The sequence below is a fragment of the Pan paniscus genome, chromosome 21, assembly GCF_029289425.2.
Source record: "Pan paniscus chromosome 21, NHGRI_mPanPan1-v2.0_pri, whole genome shotgun sequence".
In the NCBI taxonomy this organism is placed as follows: Eukaryota; Metazoa; Chordata; class Mammalia; order Primates; family Hominidae; genus Pan; species Pan paniscus.
This window is the reverse complement of record NC_073270.2, coordinates 46,939,133-46,964,385: the sequence shown is the minus strand read 5'-3', so window position 1 is coordinate 46,964,385 and position 25,253 is coordinate 46,939,133. Positions and strand designations below refer to the sequence as shown.

The 25,253-nt window shown below is 41.5% G+C and overlaps 2 protein-coding genes across 51 annotated transcripts in view; one reads left to right on the top strand and one right to left on the bottom strand.

Annotated features, from left to right (window-relative positions):
- ZHX3 (zinc fingers and homeoboxes 3) overlaps nucleotides 1-25,253 on the top strand; it is a 139,567-nt gene that overhangs the window by 95,470 nt on the left and 18,844 nt on the right. For 34 of the 50 annotated variants that reach the window (XM_057300805.2, XM_055104621.2, XM_034947376.4 and 31 more), the window contains one exon: nucleotides 17,823-20,832. In XM_057300805.2, coding sequence (XP_057156788.1) covers nucleotides 17,973-20,832 — 2,860 coding nt within the window. In that variant the 5' untranslated portion in view covers nucleotides 17,823-17,972. Of the gene's footprint in view, nucleotides 1-17,822; nucleotides 20,833-21,504; nucleotides 21,604-25,253 lie in introns of all 50 variants that reach the window. The other 16 variants (XM_055104612.2, XM_055104616.2, XM_055104605.2 and 13 more) reach the window with 2 other exon arrangements.
- LOC103782869 (cholinephosphotransferase 1-like) lies at nucleotides 7,538-9,427 on the bottom strand. Its single transcript, XM_034947171.3, has 2 exons — nucleotides 9,359-9,427; nucleotides 7,538-8,459 (listed from the first exon to the last, which is right to left on the bottom strand). Exons 1-2 carry the CDS (start codon nucleotides 9,425-9,427, stop codon nucleotides 7,878-7,880), a joined length of 651 nt encoding a protein of 216 aa, XP_034803062.1. The 3' UTR covers nucleotides 7,538-7,877.

The window sequence follows — 25,253 nt, the reverse complement described above, 5'->3', positions numbered from 1 at the left end:
CTGCTGTCATCTCCTGCCTAGATTGATGTCTGACAAGTTTCCCTACTTCTCCACTGTGTTTTCCTACAGTCTGTTCTCAACATAGCCAGCAGAGCCATGCTGAAGGACACGTGTCGGATGACGCCAACCTTCTGCTCAAAGCCCTCTCTTGGCACTGCCCATCTCAGAGAGACTCAGATCATGGCAGTGGACCTGCACGGATCCCCTCCCTGCCCCCTACCACAGCCTCTTTGACCTTGTCTCATACTACTGTCTCTCTACTACCGCCGCCCAGCTCTGCTGGCCTCCTTGCTGTTCTTTGAACATGTCAGGCACATTCTCACCTCAAGGTCTTTGCACCAGCTGATGCCTGTGCCTGGAGTGTGCTTCCCCACTTACCCAGATGGCTCACTTCCACACCTCTGAGTATTGGCTCCAGTGTCACATTCTCAGTGAGTTGTCTTCTGACCACTGTATATCTAAATTGCAGTCTCACCCCTCCCATGCTCCACATTTCTTCAGCCTTTCACTGCTATGCTTTTCTTCCACTTTTTGCTCTGACACATAATTTCATTTTCTTATTTTATTTATTATCTCTTTCCCCCAAACTAGAATGTAAATTCCAGGAAGGCAGAGATTTCTATCTATCTTTTTTTGTCTTCCCCATATTCTGGCATGTCTGGCATAGAAAAGGCATTTAGTAAACATTTGTTAAATGAATTGACTATCTTTTCTCTGCAAACTTGTTCCTCAAATTCTGCCAAACCTAAATTGAAGCAAGCAGGTATTGTATTTTGGTACAAGTCCTGGTGCTGTGGATTAAATCCAAGAGCATTGATCCATATTTTTCAGGGGAATCTCACATTATAAATAATGTGGCATCGTTTGGGTAAAAACTTTTGTGAAAGATTAAATATGACATGAGTAAGTTTAAGGAAGGTGATAAATATGCTCAGACTACATCTGGAGAATTAGATTTAGATTTAGATGCCACTGTTGAGAAGGCTATAGACAAATAAGAGCACATTCAGAGAAGAACAGTGGAGAGTGGTGTGGAGTCTCTGTCCCAGTCACACAAAGTACAGGAACTGAGGATTATTGGTTTAGGGGAAAAGAAGACTTTTAGGGAACATGATTCTTTTTTTCCAAAAAATCACGTTTTTCCAATTGAAAAATGTGTTGGCTGGGCACAGTGGCTATGCCTGTAATCCCAGCACTTTGGGAGGCTAAGGCGGGTGGGTCACTTGAGTCCAGGAGTTCAAGATCAGCCTGGGCAACATGGCGAAACCTCATCTCTACAAAAAAAAATAGCTGGGCATGGTGGCACGCACCTGTAATACTGGCTACTTGGGAGGCTGAAGCGGGAGGATCACTTGAGTCTGGGAGGTCGAGGCTGCAGAGAGCCATGATTGTACCACTGCACTCCAGCCTGGGTGATAGAGTGAGACTCTGCCTCAAAACAAAACAAAACAAAACAAAACAAAACAAAAAAACTGTATCATATAGAAAGTCAAATATCTTGTTTGTATACCTAGAATCACCTCCTATTCCTGCAACCTGATCCATCACAAGCAGATCCAGCTTTTGTGGAACTTGAACATTAGTAAAGGGGACCCTCCTAAGAAAAAAATCTAAGAATAAAATTATAAAGATATAAAGTTAGATAGAGGCTTTGGAAGGTGCCTGTGCAAGTGAAGTGAGGGTCCCCAAAGCTTCGGCTGTAGTAGCTTCATAGGAAATCTACCACATTCAGATTTGTACAATAGCAAAACTGAATCCTTTCTAGCTCTCCAAGCATGCCATGTTTTCTCCTCCCTCTACGGTTTTTGTATAAAGTGTTCCCTTTGTCTAGAACACTCTTTTCTCAACTTATCTACTTGGCAGTATTTATTCATCCTTCGAGCTCTAATCCAAAAGCAACCTCCTCTATGAGGCCTTACCCCAAGTTCCCCGGAAGACAGAGGTGGGTAGAAAGTCTTTTCCTATGCTCCACAGAACTTTGTGCATGCTTCCACTACAACACTCAGCTTATTGTCTGATTGGTGTTGATCATTTTGTTGATGACTTTGTTGATCATTTTGCTGATGATTTTGTTTGTCTGTCTTCAGACTCTGTATCAGTGAGGATGGGCTGCAGTAACAAGCTACTCCAAAAACCTCAGTAGCTTAAAGTGACAAAGGTTATTTATTGTTCATACTGCATGTACATGGCAGGTCAGCTATTGTTCTTCTTTTAGGACTCAGGCTGATAGAGTAGCCGCCATCTGGAACATAACCAGTTGCAGGCCAGAGAATAAATAGTGAGGCAAAGCCTATACTTTCTCCTAAAACTTTTCCCCTGGAGGTGACACATTTGTTCATGTTTCATTGGTTTCACCTAACTTCAGGTAGGCAGGGAAATTCAATGCATCCAGTGGAGGGCAAGGCCTAGAGCCCTGGTGGATAGCTTAATAACCACTACAGACTGTTAGCTTCTTGAGTTATAGGGCTAGCTAGCATCTTTTCAAAAATCCTTGTATACCCAGTGCCTAGCACATAGTAAGTCCTCAACTCTATTTGAGAGAAAAAACAAATTTAGCAAATAAAACTTATAGGAAGGTTTTGTTGTTTTTGGTGCTTACTACAAGGAACCATTTCAAACATCTTTCTAGTGTCAATAAGTGCCAAGCTCCCTATCTTTGGAGATCTTCAGGTATAGGCCATCCTAACCACCTGGTAGTGGTACTTAAGGTAAAATTCATGCAAAGGTGAGTGGTTAGAATATATGATCTCTAAAGTCTCTTTAATTCTGAGGCCTTTGTATTTATATCACAATCACCTTCTGAGCTTGAGAAAGAACAAATTAATGTTTACTTTAGAGGTGATGATATCTGACTAGAGTGGGCTATTTCTGTTGGTGATTAGACAAAAATAAGAGTTGAGGGGGAAGGCCAGGTGCGGTGGCTGACGCTTGTAATCCCAGCACTTTGGGAGGCGGAGGCGGGTGGATCACGAGGTCAGGAGATCGAGACCATGCTCGCTAACACGGTGAAAACCCGTCTCTAATAAAAATACAAAAAATTAGCTGGGCGTGGTGGCAGATGCATGTAGTCCCAGCTACTCGGGAGGCTGAGGCAGGAGAGTGGCGTGAACCCGGGAGGTGGAGCTTGCAGTGAGCCGAGATCGCGCCACTGCACTCCAGCCTAGGCGACAGAGCGAGACTCCGTCTCAAAAAAAAAAAAAACAAAAAGAAAAACAGCACTGTTTGAGGGGGAAAAACAAGTAGAGAGCTCTAGCCTTGAGCCCTTGGCTGATGGTGATTACTAAATGCAGAAATTATTGTGACCCTTAAGTAACCAGAGGGCAAATTGAGGCAAGCTCTGGGCTTGACATTGCTTTGACATTTGAGGATTTAGACTTGAGTTCTTTGTAACTTTTTTGTTTTCAGCAGAAATCTGACAATTCCGACCAGCACATCCACTTACTGGACTGCCAAGGTCCTGCCCACACACATTCCTGAGGAAGGACAGTTTTCCACATGTTCTTTTTGTTATAGAGTCCTACTGACTTACCGTGGTCTAATCACCAAGCCTCATGTTAAAAGAGTTCTCTATTAATACATAAGAGTAAGCAATACAGACCCTCTTCTGACGGTATATAAGTGTTATAAATACTAAGGATCATAATAACTGTCAAGCCTTTTTACCATTTATTTATTTATTTATTTATTTATTTATTTAGAGACAGGGTCTTGCTCTGTTGCCCAGGCTAAAGTGCAATAGCATAATCCCAACTCACTGCAGACACGACCTCCCAGGCCTAAGCAGTCATCCGCCTCAGCTTCCCAATTAGCTGTGACTACAAGCATGCGTGCCACCATGCCAGCTATTTTTTAAATTTTTTGTAGAGACGGAGTCTCCTTATGTTGCCCAGGCTGTTCTCAAACTCCTTGGCTCAAGCAATCCTGTCTCCTTGGCCTCCCAAAGTGCTGGGATTACAGGTATGAGCCACTGGTCCAGCCTCTTTTTTCATTTTTAGGAGACAGGGTCTTGCTCTGTTGCCCACATTACTGGAATGCAATGACGGAACCATAGCTCTCACTTCAGCCTCAAACTCCTGGGCTCATGAGATCCTCCCATCTCAGCCTCCCAAGTAGCTAGGACTACATTGTCAAGCCTTTTTAAAGAACAAAACAAAACACTAGAATAGTTCAGGTTGTAAAATCTTCGAACCCTCTGTAAGAAAAAAATGTCAAAATAGTTACAGGTAGTGGATGTATTGTTTAGTTGGTATTCAGAATGAATATAGTCTAAAAGAGAACACTGAATTTAGAATCAGAATATCTGGCTCTGCCAAAAATATGTCGTGTGTGACTGGTCATATCACCTCCCCTTTCTTGCTCGATAGCTCCTCAATACTACAATGAGGGAAGGCCAATAATAACCAATTCAGGAGACTATGGGGATGGATTGAGAAGGATATGGAAGTGCTTTGCAAGCTTTTGTGGACTTTGATGATGAAATTGAAGTGAATTCTGTATTCTTTTCGGTCATGGAAACTTCCCAGAAAGCCAACTGATTTACTTAGGATTGGCTTGGGCAGCAGTAGGGTGGGTGGCTGCATCTGATTTTTGTTTCCAAGGTCAGCGTTTTCCAAAGGAAGGGAAGAGAGAAACATTTAAAACAGAATATTTTTAAAATATTTTTAAAATATTTTTTAAATATAAATTTAAGCTTCATTTATGATACAAGATTTCTTTTTAAAATATGTCTCGAGCTTTTAATTTTTTTTAATTATGAAAATGTCAAATGTACATAAGAGCATATATATGAGCCATATATATCCCAACCCAACTTGAACAATTATAAGTTCATGGTCAAATTTATTTCATTTATTTCTACCCATCCCTCATTTTTTTCTAGGGGGTTGGGTTTTTCCTCCCAGTAAATCCTATATAACAAATTATTTTACCCATAAATATTCGAGTGTGCATCACCAACTGATTAAGACTTTTGTTTGTAACATAACTGAAATACCATTATCATACATAGCAACATTAACAGTAATTCTTTAATGTCATTTACTGCCTCCTGTGGTAGATGGGCTCCAAAAAATGGAGATGAAACCCCAGTTTCATCTATGACAGGTAAAGAATAGCCCATTTTCTTAATATATGGAGAACACTTAACATCCCATAGGAAAATGGACAAAAGATAATTTTATACAAAATCGTCAATGACATGTGAAAAGATATTCAGCCTTGCTCATAAATGTAGATTCCAAATACTAGTAATTAGTGTTTTATATATCAAATTAACAAAGACTGAAAATAGCAAGAATATGCAGTGATAGTGAGTGCATCCTCAGTTCTTTGGTGGTAACAGCGAAAATCAGTACAGTTTACTTGAAAGACAATTTTGTATTTTGCTAACAATATTTTAAATGCTACTGCAATTTTACTTGTAAGAAATTCAGTATTTCAGAAATTCTCAAATGTATAAAAATATGTGCAGGGATGGTCACCGAGTCATTGTAATAGTTAAAAACCTGGAGAAATGCAAATGTCTCTTAACGGCAGAATGGTTAAATAAATTATGATGCATCCATAACCTGGAATGCTGAAGTTGTTTAAAAGACTGAGGTAAACTAGAGATGGTGACATGGAAAGATATTGAAATTAAATAATTGTGAGACGAAAACTCAGGGTCAAAATAGGATGTAAAAATACAATTCCATTTTTGGTTTTTTAAAAGAATTAATTATAGTAAGCTATGCCTAGGAAACATGCCTGAAATCATATATACTGCACTGTTAACAATGGTTTATCTCTGGGGGTGAATAGGAAGGATTTTCACTTTTCTTTCTTTCCGAGAGAGAAATTTCCACTTAGAGCATAATTTGAAACAAAGTAAAAAGGATAAATTTCAAAGTAAGTCTTTGTTGCTAGCGCTAAATAGTGGAATGCTACCTATGAATTTTTATTTTGGAATGGGTTGAGGTTTATTTATGGTCTGTTATACACCACGAGTAACTTTTAAATGTGTTTCATGGTGTAGAATGTGAAGTCAATTACTATAGAATACTCAAGACTATATTCATGTCTGTCAGATCAACCTCATAGTAGTCACATTCTTTACATCTTTTTTCTTTGTCCACTTGATCTTTAGAATATTATCTTAAAATCTCCCACTATAGTTATGTTTCTGTAATTCTGTCAACTTCTACCATTATTTCCTTTTTTTTTTTTTTTTTTGGACAGTCTCGCTCTGTCGCCCAGGCTGGAGTGCAGTGGCGCGATCTCTGCTCACTGCAAGCTCCGCCTCCTGGGTTCACGCCATTCTCCTGCCTCAGCCTCCTGAGTAGCTGGGACTATAGGTGCCCGCCACCACGCCCAGCTGATTTTTTGTATTTTTAGTAGAGACGGGGTTTCACCGTGTTAGCCAGGATTGTCTCGATCTCCTGACCTTGTGATCCACCCTCCTTGGCCTCCCAAAGTGCTGGGATTACAGGCGTGAGCCACCGCGCCTGGCCTATTTCCGTTTTTAATGATAAATACTGGGTGATATGTTCAAGAGGGCTGCAGGCTGACTATCATAACGCTTGGAAGAGTCTGTCAAGAGTTGCTTTCTAAGTATTTGAATTCCTTCATTGAATTCTTACTGTTCTTCCAATTCGTTCCTCAGAATTTTTTAAAGTTCCTAATTCAGTCTATAATTTAAAGATAAACACTTAAAGATTTTTATCTAAAAAACTCACATATGTATACTGCAGTGCTGAAATATAGTGGCTATTAACTATAGCTTTGCTAATTTAGTGAATTGAGCAATTACCAATTCCCAAAGACAGATTTTTTAAAAAAGTTATGCACTTTTGTTTTTATTTTCCCATTTATTTATTTTTATTTATTTATTTATTTATTTATTTTTTGAGACGGAGCCTTACTCTGTGTCCCAGGCTGGAGTGCAGTGGCGCGATCTTGGCTCACTGCAATTTCTGCCTCCTGGGTTCAAGTGATTCTCTTGCCTCAGCTTCCCGATAGCTGAGATTATAGCCACACATCACCACACCCGGCTAATTTATTGTGTTTTTAGTAGAGACGGGGTTTCACCATGTTGTTGGCCAGGCTGGTCTCGAACTCCTGACCTCAAGTGATCCACTCGTTTCGGCCTTCCAAGTGCTGGGATTATAGGTGTGAGCCACTGCTCTGGCCCCATTTAAAAGATCCATTTACAAGGCAGAAGGTTTCAAGATGGGGCATGTAAAGGATTGTACAAAAATGACAAAATGCAAACATCACCTGGCCTTTCCTTCTGAATCTCTTTTGGCCGCACCTTACATTTCTATCAGCTCACTTCACTAGGGCTTGACTTAGACAATAGCATGTTTCCACATGGTAGTGCCTCATTTATCAGACATGCTCCATGAGTGTCTTTTGGATGAATGATTTTCTAGATAATTAGAACTTTGCTGTTTAAGCACCATTTTTAACCCCTTTAAAAATACATAACAAATAAACCCAAGCTTACCTAAATGGGTAATGTTGCTAAAAACAGCCACCTTAGTAAGCATCCAGGTGGTGGGGATATGGGTGTTCACTGTCAATCTCTTTCAACTTTGCCATTTGTTTGAACTTTTTCTTAATAAATGCTGGAGGAAAATATTACTTCAAGAGGTCTGTAGCCCTTATTGCAACAATCTGGAGGTTTCTCAGAGAGCTCACTGTGTGGAGTGGTTGAAGTTGCAGGCTCTGGAGCGAGACTGCTTGGGTTCTTTTTTTTTTTTTTTTTTTTTTTTTTATAAGCAATGAAATATTTTATTTGCTAAAATAGGTATAACACTTAAATAAAAATTAAACAAATGTTTAATATCTCCTTCCATGAAACAGCAGCAGCAAGAGATAGCAAGTGTTCGGAAGTCTCTTCAATCTATGTTATTCTGATGACTCTTTGAAGAAAGAACTTGAACCTGTTCAGGTGCTTGATGACATGCAGTCTTGAATATATTTAGATGAAGGTGTCTTGAAATTTGCAGGCACAAAGCACTAAAGTATATCACCATATCAAATGAAGAAATCACCATTGCCATCCATAGAACAACATATTCGTCTATAAAATTATTAAAGTACTGGTCTAAAAACAAAAGACCTGGCCCCAAAAAGACAGTGTCTTGAAGATATAGTTCACTTTTGGTCATGTGAGCTATCACTAATTTTTGTGAGACTTTAGCAAAGACACATCCAAACATTAGGGTATAAAGACAAGGATGCTTTTCAAACACATCAGTTGCTGACTTTTTATAGATCATTATTGCCAGTATAATAATTAGTCCTATGTGGAGTCCAGGTGACAAGACACTGGTGCCTGCTATAGTGGATCCATTCTTGCCAACACCACCATGGAGGATAACATGGAAATAATTTGAACAGGAAAATATTACTCCACCTAGAAATCCAAGAACTGGAAGGATCTTCAATTTTATTTCTAGAATAGGAATCGTATAGTCCTCTTATTCAGCTTCTGTCGTCTCCTAGTTGTGTGCGCTCCAGGCAGTCACTGCACTTTTCTGAGCCTTGTCCTTCTTGTCTGTAAAATGAGAATAATTATAGTGCCTTTTCTTGGGTTTATTATGAGTGAAATGAGGGGATGTGTATAAAAGCACTTCCAACAATATGAAACACTCAGTAAACACTGGCTGTGGCTGCCACTGCTGCCACTACTGCTTTTTTGTAATTGCTTGTAGTCAATGGTCCATCTACCCAGAACATGGTTAGCAGTGGTACCCTTCTTAGTCATTTATTCGAATGATAATTTAGGGCTAATTTGAGACTTAATTTTTCTTTTTTTAAGAGACAAGGTCATGCTCTGTCATCCAGGCTGGAGTGCAGTGGCATGATCCTTGCTTACTGTAACTCTGAACTCTTGGGCTCAGGTGATCCTCCCACCTCAGCCTCCTGAGTAGCTGAGACTACAGGCACACACCATTGTTCCTGACTGATTTTTTACAATTTTTTTTGTAGAGATAGGGTCTCTCTCTATGTTGCCCAGGCTAATCCCGAACTCCTGGCCTCAAATGATCTTCCTACCTTGGCTTCCCAAAGTGCTGGGATTACAGATGTGAGCTGCTGTGCCTGGCCAAGACTTAATTTTGAATGACATTGGGACTATTGCCAAAAATCAAATCCATCTTCATGTTGTCCACTTCTCAGCCTTAGTAAGTAAAATACCAGGAACACTATATACCTTTTCCTCAGTGAAACCCAGTCCCCATTACAAATAGCAGTTCTGGCCCTGTGCCTGGAGTGCTTGTGTTGTGTTGCTAGGGCTCTGCAGTTAGCTTCTCCTGAGTTCTGCTGCCTGGCCTTCTGGTGTGCTCGTGCTCTTTTTCCTTTGTGTTGTTGCTACTTCCAGGTAGTAGGTCTGCATCTCTCTTGCCTCTCCTCTGGCAAACCTGATGTTCACAGGCACTGCCATTCAGCTTCTCTAGGGCCACAGTAAATATTACCAAGGTGAGTCAGGAAGTAGCACAGAACTGTGTCACCTATATTGAAACCTCAGAAATGTAAATGCTGACCCTCTTCTATAGAACTGAGTGCTATAATTTACTGTCCTCTACCTTTCTTGGTTTCGATGTCCTTCCTGAGGTTTTTATCATATTCAGAGTTGTGCAGCCATCCCCACTATCTAATTTCAGAACAATTTTCATTGCCTGCTGACTCATTAGCAGCCACTCCCCCTTCTCCCCTACTCTCAGTCCCTGGCAACCACTAATCTACTATCTGCCTCTATGGATTTGCCTTTTCTGGATATTTCATATAAATGGGAATCATACAGTATGTGACATTTGTGTCTGACTTCTTTCACTTAGCATCAGGATCATCCATGTTGCAGCATGCATCAGAACTTCATTCCTTTTTATGGCTGAAGAATTCATCGTATGGATATATCATATTTTACTTACCCATTCACCAGCTGATAGACGTTTGGGTTGTTTCCACCTTTTGGCCATTATTTGAATAATGCTGCTGTGAACATTTGTGTACATATTTTGGGGTGGACATGTTTTTATTTATACTGTGTATATACTTAGGAATTAAATTGCTGGTGTTTTTTTTTTTGTTTTGTTTTGTTTTTGGTTTTTTTTTTTTTTGAGACACAGTTTAGCTCTTGTTGCCCAGGCTGGAGTACAATGGCATGATCTTGGCTCACTGCAACCTCCGCCTCCCAGGTTCAAGCAATTCTCCTGCCTCAGCCTCCTGAGTAGCTGGGATTACAGTCATGCACCACCATGCCTGGCTAATTTAGCATTTTTAGTAGAGACGGGGTTTCTCCATGTTGGTCAGGCTGATCTTGAACTCCTGACCTCAGGTGATCCGCCCACCTTGGCCTCCCAAAGTGCTAGGATTACAGGTGTGAGCCACTGCGCCCGGCCAAATTGCTGGATCTTATGGCAACTCTATATTTAACATTTTGTTTGCCAAACAGTTTTCCAAAGTAGCTATACCATTTTACATTTTCATCAGCAATACGTGAGGGCTCCAGTTTCTCTGCATCCTCATCTATACTTGTTATCTGTCGCTATAATTACAGCCATCTTGGTGGGTGTGAAGTGGTATCTCATTGTGGTTTTGATTTGTCTTTTCCTAATAACTAATGATGTTGAGCGGTTTTTTATGTGCTTTACTGGCCATTTGTATATCTTCTTTGGAGAAATGCCTATTCAAATCCTTTACCCGTTTACAAATTATCTTTCTATGGTTGAGTTGTAAGTTATTTATATAATCTGGATATACTTTACCAGATAGATGATTTGCAAACCTTTTCTTTCTGTGGATTGTCTATCTTTTCACTTTCTTGATGGTGACCTTTGAAGAATGCAAGTTTTTAATTTTGATGACATCCAATTTATCTGTTTTTTCTTTTGTCATTTGTGCTTTCAGATATTCTACTTGATGTCTTCCATAACTTGTCTGAAAATCTGATTTGCTCACTGGGTCCATAATGGTATTATTTTTAGTTTCCCTGATTTGGGATCATAAAGCACTTGATTTAAAATGTTTGCCAATGATATATACAAAGGAGCTTAGAAATGTTGATGCTCTTTGAGATGGTAAGCCCATTCCTGTGCACTTAACCTCAGGAAATAATTTGATAGAAGAAAAACATCCTGTATGCCCAGAGATGTTTGTTTCACTGTCACCCATGAGATTGGCATGCTTTTCAACAGCAGGGGTGGATAAGTCAAATTCATTGTGGTACATTATTAGGTAGCTATTAAATGTTAAACTTATGAAGCTTGTGTAACAAAAATGTTTATAACGTAATGTTTGGTGAAAAAAGCACAAATGTGTGCTCATTGTGATAAAAATATGAATAAAATATCTGGACTAAATGAGAAGGTATACAAAGTTATAGACATTAAATTTTATTTAAATTACATTTTATCTTTATAATTAAAAATTAAGTAAAAAAGTGTGCATGCCAGTTCAAATTGGTGGGGGAAGGGGTGAGAAGTTGTTAGAGTGGGTTTATGTTTACCCTCACCTTCAAAGTTTTAAAAATTATTTTCATCATAAAATAGCTGTGTTTATTTACTGAGAATTTGAATAGAGATATTTTAATTTTCTTTACATCTTTGTATCAAATCCAAATACTGATAACTTGATTTTAGTATTAGAATTACTATTGTTTTAGTCATTAGAGCATTATGATTTGCTAAAACGAAAAGTAATAATGATGATTATCATTATATATTAGTAATAGGGCTCAAAGAATCCCTTTTCTCATGGCATCCTGTGAAACAATTATTATTATTATTTCTTTTTGAGTTATCAACTGTTTAATTTCGGTCTTTTATATATAAAACCATTGGTTTTGTTTTCAGGTTAGTTTTCTGCCTTAGCTGTTTTCTTTCTTAGCATTTTAAAAGTGTGAAGTCAATCTATTTTATTAAAAGTTCAATACATCTAAATTCACAGGTAAGGGATGTTATGTAATGTCTGGATAGTGTAATGATTATTTGTTTCTGGTTTCCTCTTCTTTCTTCTTTCCTTTCTTTTAAAAAAATACTTAAAAGCATATGTGAAGATTACTTATAATTCTTTTTTTTATTATACTTTAAGTTTTAGGGTACATGTGCACAACATGCAGGTTTGTTACATAGGTATACATGTGCCATGTTGGTGTGCTGCACTCGTTAACTTGTCATTTACATTAGGTATATCTCCTAATGCTATCCCTCTCCCCACCCCACGACAGGCCGTGGTGTGTGATGTTCCCCACCCTGTGTCCAAGTATTCTCATTGTTCAGTTCCCACCTATGAGTGAGAACATGTGGTGTTTGGTTTTCTGTCCTTGTGATAGTTTGCTCAGAATGATGGTTTCTAGCTTCATCCATGTCCCTACAAAGGACATGAACTCATCCTTTTTTATGGCTGTATAGTATTCCATGGTGTATATGTGCCACATTTTCTTAATCCAGTCTATCATTGATGGACATTTGGGTTGGTTCCAAGTCTTTGCTATTGTGAATAGTGCCACAATAAACATACGTGTGCATGTGTCTTTATAGCAGCATGATTTATAATCCTTTGGGTATATGCCCAGTAATGGGATGGCTGGGTCAAATGGTATTTCTAGTTCTAGATCCTTGAGGAATGGCCACACTGTCTTCCACAATGGTTGAACTAGTTTACAGTCCCACCAACAGTGTAAAAGTGTTCCTATTTCTCCACATCCTCTCCAGCACCTGTTGTTTCCTGACATTTTAATGGTCGCCATTCTAACTGGTGTGAGATGGTATCTCATTGTGATTTTGATTTGCATTTCTCTGATGGCCAGTGATGATGAGCATTTTTTCATGTGTTTGCTGGCTGCATAAATGTCTTCTTTTGAGAAGTGTCTGTTCATATCTTTTGTGCACTTGTTGATGGGGTTCTTTGATTTTTTTCTTGTAAATTTGTTTAAGTGCTTTGTAGATTCCGGATATTAGCCCTTTGTCAGATGGGTAGATTGCAAAAATATTCTCCCATGCTGTAGGTTGCCTGTTCACTCTGATGGTGGTTTCTTTTGCTTTGCAGAAGCTCTTTAGTTTAATTAGATCCCATTTGTCAATTTTGTCTTTTGTTGCCATTGCTTTTGGTGTTTCAGACATGAAGTCCTTGCCCGTGCCTATGTCCTGAATGGTATTGCCTAGGTTTTCTCCTAGGGTTTTTATGGTTTTAGGTCTAACATTTAAGTCTTTAATCCATCTCGAATTAATTTTTGTATAAGGTGTAAGGAAGGGATCCAGTTTCAGCTTTCTGCATATGGCTAGCCAGTTTTCCCAGCACCACTTATTAAATAGGGAATCCTTTCCCCATTTCCAGTTTTTGTCAAGTTTGTCAAAGATCAGATGGTTGTAGATGTGTGGTATTATTTCCGAGGGCTCTGTTCTGTTCCATTGGTCTACATCTCTGTTTTGGTACCAGTACCATGCTGTTTTGGTTACTGTAGCCTTGTAGTATAGTATAGTTTGAAGTCAAGTAGCATGACGCCTCCAAGTTTGTTCTTTTGACTTAGGATAATCTTGGCAATGCGGGCTCTTTTTTTGTTCCGTAGTTTTTTCCAATTCTGTGAAGAAAGTCATTGGTAGCTTGATGGGGATGGCATTGAATCTATAAATTACCTTGGGCAGTATGGCCATTTTCATAATATTGATTCTTCCTACCCATGAGCATGGAATGTTCTTCCATTTGTTTGTATCCTCTTTTATTTCCTTGAGCAGTGGTTTGTAGTTCTCCTTGAAGAGGTCCTTCACGTCCCTTGTAAGTTGGATTCCTAGGTATTTTATTCTCTTTGAAGCAATTGTGAATGGGAGTTCACTCATGATTTGGCTCTCTGTTTGTCTGTTATTGGTGTATCGGAATGCTTGTGATTTTTGCACATTGATTTTGTATCCTGAGACTTTGCTGAAGTTGCTTATCAGCTTAAGGAAATTTTAGGCTGAGATGATGGGGTTTTCTAAATATACAATCATGTCATCTGCAAACAGGGACAATTTGACTTCCTCTTTTCCTAATCGAATAACCTTTATTTCTGTCTCCTGCCTGATTGCCCTGGCCAGAACTTCCAACACTATGTTAATAGGAGTGGTGAGAGAGGGCATCCCTGTCTTGTGCCAGTTTTCAAAGGGAATGCTTCCAGTTTTTGCCCATTCAGTATGATATTGGCTGTGGGTTTGTCATAAATAGCTCTTATTATTTTGAGATACGTCCCATCAATACCTAATTTATTGAGAGTTTTTAGCATTAAGGGCTGTTGAATTTTGTCAAAGGCCTTTTCTGCATCTATTGAGATAATCATGTGGTTTTTGTCTTTGGTTCTGTTTATATGATGGATTACATTTATTGATTTGCATATGTTGAACCAGCCTTGCATCCCAGGTATGAAGCCAACTTGGTCGTGGTAGATAAGCTTTTTGATGTGCTGCTGGATTCGATTTGCCAGTATTTTATTGAGGATTTTTGCATCAATGTTCATCAGGGATATTGGTCTAAAATTCTCTTTTTTTATTGTGTCTCTGCCAGGCTTTGGTATCAGGACGATGTTGGCCTCATAAAATGAATTAGGGAGGATTCCCTCTTTTTCTGTTGGTTGGAATAGTTTCAGAAGGAATAGTACCAGCTCCTCTTTGTACCTGTGGTAGATTCAGCTGTGGATCTGTCTGGTCCTGGACTTCTTTTGGTTGGTAGGCTATTGATTATTGCCTTAATTTCAGAACCTTTTATTGGTGTATTCAGGGATTCAACTTCTTCCTGGTTTAGTCTTGGGAGGGTGTATGTGTCCAGGAATTTATCCATTTCTTCTAGATTTTCTAGTTTATTTGCGTAGAGGTATTTATAGTATTCTCTAATGGTAGTTTGTATTTCTATGGGATCGGTGGTGATATCCCCTTTATTGTTTGTTATTGTGTCTATTTGATTCTTCTCTCTTTTCTTCTTTATTAGTCTGCTAGCTGTCTATCAATTTTGATGTTTTCAAAAAACCAGCTCCTGGATTCATTGATTTTTTGAAGGGTTTTTTGTGTCTCTATCTCCTTCAGTTCTGCTCTGATCTTAGTTATTTCTTGCCTTCTGCTAGCTTTTGAATGTGTTTGTTCTTGCTTCTCTAGTTCTTTTAATTGTGATGTTAGGGTGTCAATTTTAGATCTTTCCTGCTTTCTCTTGTGGGCATTTAGTGCTATAAATTTCCCTCTACACACTGCTTTAAATGTGTCCCAGAGATTCTGGTATGTTGTGTCTTTGTTCTCATTGGTTTCAAAGAACATCTTTCTTTGTGCCTTCATTTCGTTATGTACCCAGTAGTTATTCAGGAGCAGGATGTTCAGTTTCCAGGTAGTTGAGCGGTTTTGAGTGAGTTTCTTAATCCTGAGTTCTAGTTTGATTGCACTGTGGTCTGAGAGACAGTTTATTATAATTTCTGTTCTTTTACATTTGCTGAGGAGTGCTTTACTTCCAACTATGTGGTCAATTTTGGAGTAAGTGTGCTGTGGTGCTGAGACAAATGTATATTCTGTTCATTTGGGGTGCAGAGTTCTGTAGATGTCTATTAGGTCTGCTTGGTGCATTTAGCCCATTTACATTTAAGGTTAATATTGTTATGTGTGAATTTGATCCTGTCATTATGATGTTAGCTGGTTATTTTGCTCGTTAGTTGATGCAGTTTCTTTCTAGCATTGATGGTCTTTACAATTTGGCATGTTTTTGCAGTGGCTGGTACCAGTTGTTCCTTTCCATGTTTAGTGCTTCCTTCAGGAGCTCTTGTAAGGCAGGCCTGGTGGTGACAAAATCTCTCAGCATTTGTTTGTCTGTAAAGGATTTTATTTCTCCTTCACTTATGAAGCTTAGTTTGGCTGGATATGAAATTCTGGGTTGAAAGTTCTTTTCTTTAAGAATGTTGAATATTGGCCCCCACTTCTCTTCTGGCTTGTAGAGTTTCTGCCGAGAGATCCGCTGTTATTCTGATGGGCTTCCCTTTGTGGGTAACCCGACCTTTCTCTCTGGCTGCCCTTAACATTTTTTCCTTCATTTCAACTTTGGTGAATCTGACAATTAATGTGTCTTGGAGTTGCTCTTCTCGAGGAGTATCTTTATGTTGTTCTCTGTATTTCTGAATTTTAATGTTGGCCTGCCTTGCTAGGTTGGGGAAGTTCTCCTGGATAATATCCTGAAGAGTGTTTTCCAACTTGGTTCCATTCTCCCTGTCATTTTCGGGTACACCAATCAGACGTAGATTTGTTCGTTTCACATAGTCCCATATTTCTTGGAGGCTTAGTTCATTACTTTTTTCTCTTTTCTCTCTAAACTTCTCGCTTCATTTCATTAATTTGATCTTCAGTCACTGATACTCTTTCTTCCACTTGATCAAATCGGCTACTGAAGCTTGTGCATGCGTCATGTAGTTCTCATGCCATGGTTTTAAGCTCTATCAGGTCACTTAAGGTCTTCTCTACACTGTTCATTCTAGTTAGCTATTCATCTAATCTTTTTTTCGAGGTTTTTAGCTTCTTTGTGATGGGTTCGAGCATCCTCCTTTAGCTCAGAGAAGTTTGTTATTACTGATCGTCTGAAGCCCTCTTCTCTCAACTCATCAAAGCCATTCTCCATCCAGCTTTATTCCATTGCAGGCGAGGAGCTGCGTTCCTTTGGAGGAGAAGAGGCACTCTGATTTTTAGAATTTTCAGCTTTTCTGCTCTGGTTTCTCCCCATCTTTGTGGTTTTATCTACCTTTGGTCTTTGATGATGGTGGCGTCCAGATGGGGTTTTGGTGTGGATGTCCTTTCTGTTTGTTAGTTTTCCTTCTAACAGTCAGGACCCTCAGCTGCAGGTCTGTTGGAGTTTTCTGGAGGTCCACTCCAGACCCTGTTTGCCTGGGTATCACCAGTGGAGGCTGCAGAACAGCAAATACTGCAGAACGGCAGATGTTGCTGTCTGATCCTCCCTCTGGAAGCTTCATCTCAGAGGGGCACCCAGCTGTATGAGGTGTCAGTCGGCCCCTACTGGGAGGTGCCTCCCAGTTAGGCTACTCGGGGGTCAGGGACCCACTTGGGGAGGCAGTCCAACTGTTCTCAGATCTCAAGGTGAGACCACCCTTTGAGTGGTCGTACACAGAAAATGTATAGCTTGCTGGGCCACAAACTGGTTCTGTGGATTCCCTGACCCTCTGACCTTTGGTTTCATCTCAGTAACAGTGGTCCGGGATACATAACAGCCAGTAACTGTAAGGTGATCGCTTTTCTGTGGCCTGGAATAAGTGCGGCAGGCAAGGAAAGGCTACAGAGGCCTGGCTCTTACAGCAGCTGGTCTTCCTAGCCACCCCCGCCCACCCCACCCCTTCCGTTCACACACTGCAGCTAACTTGGTCCCTGGGCCTGGCTTGGGAGAGACAGAGGCGTCATCTTGTTCTCATATGCGGGAAGGCTATGAAAAGAAAACCGCGTGTTGGTCCAAAATGTAAACAAGAATTACACTAGGATCTTTTGTTCTCACTCTGACATGGTCAGAATTAATTTGGAGGTCCAAAAAGAGGGCGTTTTGTTTTTTAATCTGAATTACTTAATGCAGGGATATGTAGGGGGTGGTGGGGAAGAAACAAAAATACGTTGCTTAAGTCTATCAGTTGGTATTGGACCATCCCCAGGTCATTCTTCAGGGTCCAGTTTTTGTCATTAGGGGGTTCCTAACTTAGACTTCATATCCAAGTTGCTGATTAAACTTACTGTGAAAAGACCTATATGGTAGAAGGCAAGCAGTGGAATGTGTCTGGGTATCCGAGAAATATACAGAAAGCACTTAAGAGAACTTAATCATTTTTTTCTCCCTTTCCTTAGATTGAATAGGGAAAACCTGCTTTCTGCAAACAACTGAAAAAGCTGCATTTAGAAACTGTTTCTTTGGCCCTCATCGAGAAGCTGGAACTTGTATTGTTAGGCCCCTTATGGGACAAGCTCTCAACTGCTGATCACCCAGTGATTGTCACCATGGCCAGCAAGAGGAAATCCACCACACCATGCATGATCCCAGTGAAGACTGTGGTGTTGCAAGATGCCAGCATGGAGGCCCAGCCCGCTGAGACCCTGCCTGAGGGACCCCAGCAGGATCTGCCCCCAGAAGCATCTGCTGCCAGCAGTGAGGCAGCACAGAACCCCAGCAGTACTGATGGCTCTACACTGGCCAATGGGCATCGGAGCACTTTAGATGGCTATTTATATTCCTGTAAATACTGCGATTTCAGATCCCATGACATGACCCAATTTGTGGGACATATGAACTCAGAGCACACAGACTTTAATAAAGACCCAACCTTTGTATGCAGTGGGTGCAGTTTTCTGGCAAAAACCCCTGAGGGGCTTTCCTTGCACAATGCCACATGTCACTCCGGGGAAGCCAGCTTTGTGTGGAACGTGGCCAAGCCAGACAATCATGTGGTTGTGGAGCAGAGCATCCCTGAGAGCACCAGCACTCCTGACCTAGCGGGTGAGCCCAGTGCTGAAGGGGCTGATGGACAGGCAGAAATCATCATTACCAAAACTCCAATCATGAAGATAATGAAAGGCAAAGCTGAAGCCAAAAAAATTCATACACTCAAGGAGAATGTCCCTAGCCAGCCTGTGGGTGAGGCCTTACCAAAGCTGTCGACTGGAGAAATGGAGGTGAGAGAGGGGGACCATTCCTTCATCAATGGGGCAGTTCCAGTCAGCCAGGCATCTGCCAGCTCTGCAAAAAACCCCCATGCCGCCAACGGGCCCCTGATAGGAACAGTGCCAGTTTTGCCAGCTGGCATAGCACAGTTCCTCTCCCTCCAGCAGCAGCCCCCAGTGCATGCCCAACACCATGCCCACCAGCCACTGCCCACGGCCAAGGCCCTTCCCAAAGTGATGATCCCCCTGAGCAGCATTCCAACGTACAATGCAGCCATGGACTCTAACAGCTTCCTGAAGAACTCCTTCCACAAGTTCCCCTACCCCACCAAAGCCGAGCTCTGCTATTTGACTGTGGTGACCAAGTATCCAGAAGAACAGCTCAAGATCTGGTTCACAGCCCAAAGGCTGAAGCAGGGGATCAGCTGGTCCCCTGAGGAGATTGAGGATGCCCGGAAAAAGATGTTCAATACAGTCATCCAGTCTGTGCCTCAGCCCACAATTACGGTTCTAAATACCCCACTCGTCGCCAGTGCTGGCAATGTCCAGCATCTCATCCAGGCCGCTCTTCCAGGTCACGTTGTGGGGCAGCCAGAGGGTACAGGAGGGGGACTTCTGGTCACTCAGCCATTGATGGCCAATGGGTTGCAAGCAACAAGTTCCTCTCTCCCCCTCACGGTGACATCTGTCCCCAAGCAGCCAGGTGTGGCACCCATTAACACTGTGTGTTCAAATACAACGTCAGCTGTGAAGGTGGTCAATGCGGCCCAGTCGCTCCTCACGGCCTGCCCCAGCATAACCTCCCAAGCTTTCCTTGATGCTAGCATCTACAAAAATAAGAAATCTCATGAACAGCTGTCAGCTCTGAAAGGGAGCTTCTGTCGGAACCAGTTCCCAGGGCAGAGCGAAGTTGAACATCTCACAAAAGTGACCGGCCTCAGTACCAGAGAGGTGCGGAAATGGTTCAGTGATCGTAGATACCACTGCCGGAACTTGAAGGGCTCCAGAGCGATGATACCTGGAGATCACAGTTCCATCATCATTGACTCTGTGCCAGAGGTGTCCTTCTCCCCATCGTCCAAGGTCCCTGAGGTAACCTGCATTCCGACAACAGCCACACTAGCAACCCACCCTTCTGCCAAACGACAATCTTGGCACCAGACTCCTGACTTCACACCAACCAAATACAAGGAGAGAGCCCCTGAGCAGCTCAGAGCCCTGGAGAGCAGTTTTGCACAAAACCCTCTTCCTCTTGATGAGGAACTGGACCGCCTGAGAAGTGAAACCAAAATGACCCGACGAGAAATTGATAGCTGGTTTTCAGAGAGACGGAAAAAAGTGAATGCTGAGGAGACCAAGAAGGCTGAGGAGAATGCCTCTCAGGAGGAAGAGGAGGCTGCTGAGGATGAGGGTGGAGAAGAGGATTTGGCCAGTGAGCTAAGGGTCTCTGGTGAAAATGGCTCTCTGGAAATGCCCAGCAGCCATATCTTGGCAGAGCGCAAAGTCAGCCCCATTAAAATCAACCTGAAGAACCTGAGGGTCACTGAAGCCAATGGCAGGAACGAGATTCCAGGGCTGGGTGCCTGTGACCCTGAGGATGATGGGTCAAACAAACTGGCAGAGCAGCTCCCAGGCAAAGTGAGCTGCAAAAAGACTGCCCAGCAGCGGCACTTGCTGCGGCGGCTCTTTGTCCAGACACAGTGGCCAAGCAACCAGGACTATGACTCCATCATGGCCCAGACGGGTCTGCCACGGCCAGAGGTGGTGCGCTGGTTTGGAGATAGCAGGTACGCACTGAAGAACGGCCAACTCAAATGGTACGAAGACTATAAGCGAGGCAACTTCCCACCAGGGCTACTGGTCATTGCCCCTGGCAACCGGGAGCTCCTGCAGGACTATTACATGACACACAAGATGCTGTATGAAGAGGACCTGCAGAACCTCTGTGACAAGACCCAGATGAGCTCCCAGCAGGTCAAGCAGTGGTTTGCTGAGAAAATGGGGGAGGAGACCAGAGCCGTGGCAGACACAGGCAGTGAGGACCAGGGCCCTGGTACTGGTGAGCTCACAGCAGTTCACAAAGGGATGGGTGACACCTATTCAGAGGTGTCTGAGAACAGTGAGTCGTGGGAGCCCAGTGTCCCTGAGGCCAGCTCAGAGACCTTTGACACATCGAGTCCCCAGGCTGGACGTCAGCTCGGTAAGGAGTCCACAGGGGCCATGGCTATCCTGTGTGGGTAAGGGGAGGAGGCACTTATGGTTGGGCACTGAATTTACTGCACAGGGGCATCTGCTGTCTCTAAGGCTGCCTGGCAGCAGCATTAACCACCTGGCTGCTTCAGAGGACAACTAGCAGCAGAAGCCATAGGAACATAATATGATAAACGGTTGAGAGCTGTTTTTTGTTTCATGTGTTTTTAAAAACCTGCGCAGGGGAAGGAACATGGTGACCCTAAAGGGGTCCAAGCTTTTCTAGCCATTTCTTAGCAATAGGAGAACAGGTCAAAACATCCTCTGAGTCGGGCAGATCCACAGCCACTGGGTAGGAGACAGCAACAGGACATGAGTTGAAATTCAGCTCAAATTGATGAAAAGGAAAGAGAGCCTTTAATTGTCCTTAGATACATAATGTGCTTTTTTCTGATGATGAAAGTCTTGTGTTTCTCTGGTTATGCCTGATGTAGAAGAAATGTTTAGTATAATGGAAAATCACCTTCCTTCTTTGACATACATGGAATCAAAAGCTTGAATTTTGTTCCTCAGTTTCTCTGGATCGTACTCGAAAGCAAAATGTATCATAGAAGATTATTTTTATTTAAGACATAGTTTTGAAGCCACAGACAAGTCATGTTATTACGTGTTGATTTTCTAGGTTCCTGGTCACTGAGTTCCCAGCCTCTCCCTTCCCTCCTTACCCTTTGACATTTGTGTTCTCATTAGAGACCCCATCAGAGGGCAGCCAGAAGCTCAGGTGAGAGCCAGGAGGGCGGAGTATTGTAGAAGCTGAAGGGATTGGGGGTTCCAAAATGGCAGCATTGCTAGCTGAGTTGGCAATGGTGGGAGGGGGTACAGGAGACACTATTTGTGGTGTTGGGCAATGTGATGGTTCCGTGGTGACTTTGGCATGAGCTGCCTCAGTGTGGGGCCTTGTGTTTGGTACCTCATCCCCAGGGCCAACCATAGTGGCCTATCCCTCAGAAATCCCACAGAATTTCCTGGATGGTGTTGTATTGTTTCCATACAATAGCCAACCATCGTTGTTTGTTTATTTTGGCCTGGCAAATCCCAGCTCCTCCACCCCAGTTGCTTTCTACTTAGGATGTCTTAAAAAGGACAAAATTCTTTTTCTTTCTCTGAATATTTTAAATTCATTTGAACACAACAGTTTGAAACATAGTTATGCTATTGTTTCTTTACTGAATTAAGGAAAAAGAGACTTCCTTTTTGGCCCATAATTTGGTGGGGTGGGGGCGGGGAGTACCATGTCATCCATCTGTTTAGCATTTGCAGAAAGCCTGTTCTTCTCATATTAACATACTAAGGCAAAATCCAGTTCCACAAAGCCCACAGTGAGAGCAAACACCTGGTGGAGCCCAAAGCCCTGGTCAGCAGTTAGGGTAGGAGTACAAGGGCCACTGGCTCCCTTACAGCCTCCTCCAACTCCAGCCATGTTTTCAATACGGCAACAACAAAACACTCCCCTCCTTTGGGGCCCACAGCTCACAGCCTGCTTTATAAAGTAGCTGATGGCACACCCTGGAGTCAGAACAACAGGTTTTTATGGCTAGTTTGACTTTTTTATAATGCAGAGCAGGTAGTCTCTCCTACAAGTCTTTGTCCAAGTTTGTAAGTTGGTCCTTATATTATACCCAGCTCTATGCTTCTTGTAATATACCAGTAGGCCAGGGTGTCATGCTCAAGAGAGATGAGGATGTTTGAACAAGTTTATTACGAAAGCTGACATGGAGAATGATGTTATGGAAGATGGCAGTAGCAGCACCAGGAATCTTTTCCTCCACCAAAGCAGTTGAGCTGGCAGTAGTTGTCTCAAGCAACTGTTTTGGGACTCAGAAGTCTAGTTGAACACTTGCAACATCCAGGGAAGAGCTTGATGGAGAGGCTTATAAATTTTGATGGTTTTTTTTGTTTCAGCATCCCCAAGCTCTGCAGCAGGCAACTGTGGAAAATGTTCCTGGTGCAGACTGTTGGTGCCAGGGTAGGCAATAACAACTTTGTCCTCCAAAAGTCAAGTTTTTGTGGCCAGGTGTGGTGGCTCACACCTGTGATCCCAGCACTTTGGGAGGCTGAGGTGTGGATCACTTGAGGTCAGGAGTTTGAGGCCGGCCTGGCCAACGTGGTAAAACCCTGTCTCTATTAAAAATACAAAAATTAGCCAGGCATGGTGGTGAGTGCCTGTAATCCCAGTTATTTGGGAGGCTGAGGCAGGAGAATCAGTTGAACCTGGGAGGCAGAAGTTGCAGTGAGCCAAGATGACACCACTGCGTTCCAGCCTGGGCAACAGAGTGAGGCTCCATTGCAAAAAAAAAAAAAAAAAGCTTTCTGATCAGCCAGTGCAGAGGCTGATCATTGTCTCAATGCCCCTGGGCAGAGGGAGCTTTCTAGCCACAAGGGGATTTAAAGAGACAGTACCTATTTTTTTTTTCTTTATTCCTCCTTTTGGCAAGCCAGATATTTAAGGAAATCTTAGGTCACTGGTTAACCACAGAGATATCACAACAGAAACTTCACTGACCCCATACTGCAAAGAATACACACTTCACAAAAATAGTTGGAAAAGTCACAAATAGTTGGCTCCAGCCCTCAATAAGCAAAAATCAGCAATCTCTGAGGCATGACAGAATTAGATTCTCAGTTACCACAATGTAATACTCATAATGTCCAGTTCTCAACAAAAAATTACAAAACATAAAAAGAAATAGAAAAACATGGTCCATTCACAGGAAAAAAAATTGACAGACACCATTCTTGAGGAAGTCCAGACATTGGAATTATTACCCAAAGACATTAAATCAACTATCTTAAGTATGTTCAACGAGCTAAAGGAAAACATGGACGAAGAACTAAAGGAAATCAGGAAAACCATGCATGAACAAAATGAGAATATCAATAAAGAGATAGAAATTATAAAAAGGAACCAAACAAATTCTAGAGCTAAAAAGTATAATCCCTGAAATGGAAAACCCACTAGAGGGATTCAACAAAGATTTGGGCATGCAAAAGAAGAGAACAGTGAATTTGAAGAGAAAATAATTGAAATTATCCAAAGGAGAAGAAAGAAAAAAAATATTTAGGAAAAAAAACCTGAGAGAGCTGTGAGACATCATCAAGCATACTAGTGTACTCATATGTTCATATAGTTATTATATTCATTAGTATATTCATACTCATATACTCATATAGGAATCGCAGAAAAAGAAAAGGGACAGAAAGAATATTTAAAGAAATAATGATAGAAAATTTCCCAAATCTGATGAAAGACATGAATCTACACATCCAAAAAGCTCAATAAAATCCAAGCAGGATGAACTCAGATCCACACCAAGACATGTTATATTAGAATTGTCAAAACCTGAAGACAGGATTTTGAAAGCAGCAAGAGAGAAGCAACTCGTCACATAGAATTTTTGACAAGATTAACAGCCGATTCCTCATCAAAAATCTTGGAAGCCCAAAGGCAGTGAGATGACATATCTAAAGTCGTGAAAAAAAGAAAAAAAAAAACCTCTAAACCAAGATTTCTGTATATGGCAAAACTATTCTTCAAAAATGAAAGAGAAATCCAGACATTTCCAAATAAAATTGAAGGAGATCATTACTAGTAGACATGCCCTACCAGAAATGCTAAAGGGAGTCCTTCATGCTGAAATGAAAGGATACTGAACAGAAACTTGAAGCCATAAGAAAAAATAGGCCAGGCGCCGTGGCTCACACCTGTAATCCCAGCACTTTGGGAGGCCGAGGCGGGTGGATCACGAGGTCAGGAGTTTGAGACCAGCCTGGCCAACATGGTGAAACCCCATCTCTACAAAAAATACAAAAATTAGCTGGGCCTGGTGGTGCTAATCCCAGCTACTTGGGAGGCTGAGGCAGGAGAATCGCTTGAACCCGGGAGGCAGAGCTTGCAGTGAGCCGAGATTGCACCACTGTACTCCAGCCTGGGTGGGGCAGAGCAAGACTCCCTCACAAAAAAAAAAAAAAAAAAAAAAAAAGAGCACTAGTTAAGATAACTTTAGAGGTAAATATAAGAGCCAGTACTATTGTACTTTTGGTTTATAACTTTTTCTCTTTGTGCTTTATAATTTAAAAGACAAATTCATTAAAAAATTATAAATCTATATTAATGGGCATAGAATGTAAGATGTAATCTGTCTAAATAGTAAAACTAACAAATTAGTGCATTGTAAAAACAGAATCAAAACAGTACATTGTGAACAATCAAATAAATACAAAAGGAGGTAGTAATGGAATTGAGGAATCAAAAACATATAAGACATATTAAAAACAAATAGCCAAATGGCAGAAGTAAATCCTTGATCTGTAATCACATTAAATGTAAAGGGATTAAGCTCTTCTATTAAAAACAAAGATTGGCAGATTGGA

What these genes read in the sequence shown, in the direction of transcription:
- LOC103782869 (XM_034947171.3), bottom strand. Translation starts at nt 9,427, where the DNA reads ATGGCAGTGCCTGTGAACATCAGGTTTGCCAGAGGAGAGGCAAGAGAG. An exon ending in TGCAGACCTACTACCTGGAA is followed by an intron (nt 8,460 to 9,358) that starts GTAGCAACAACA and finishes GCTGAATAAGAG; the next exon opens with GACTATACGATTCCTATTCT.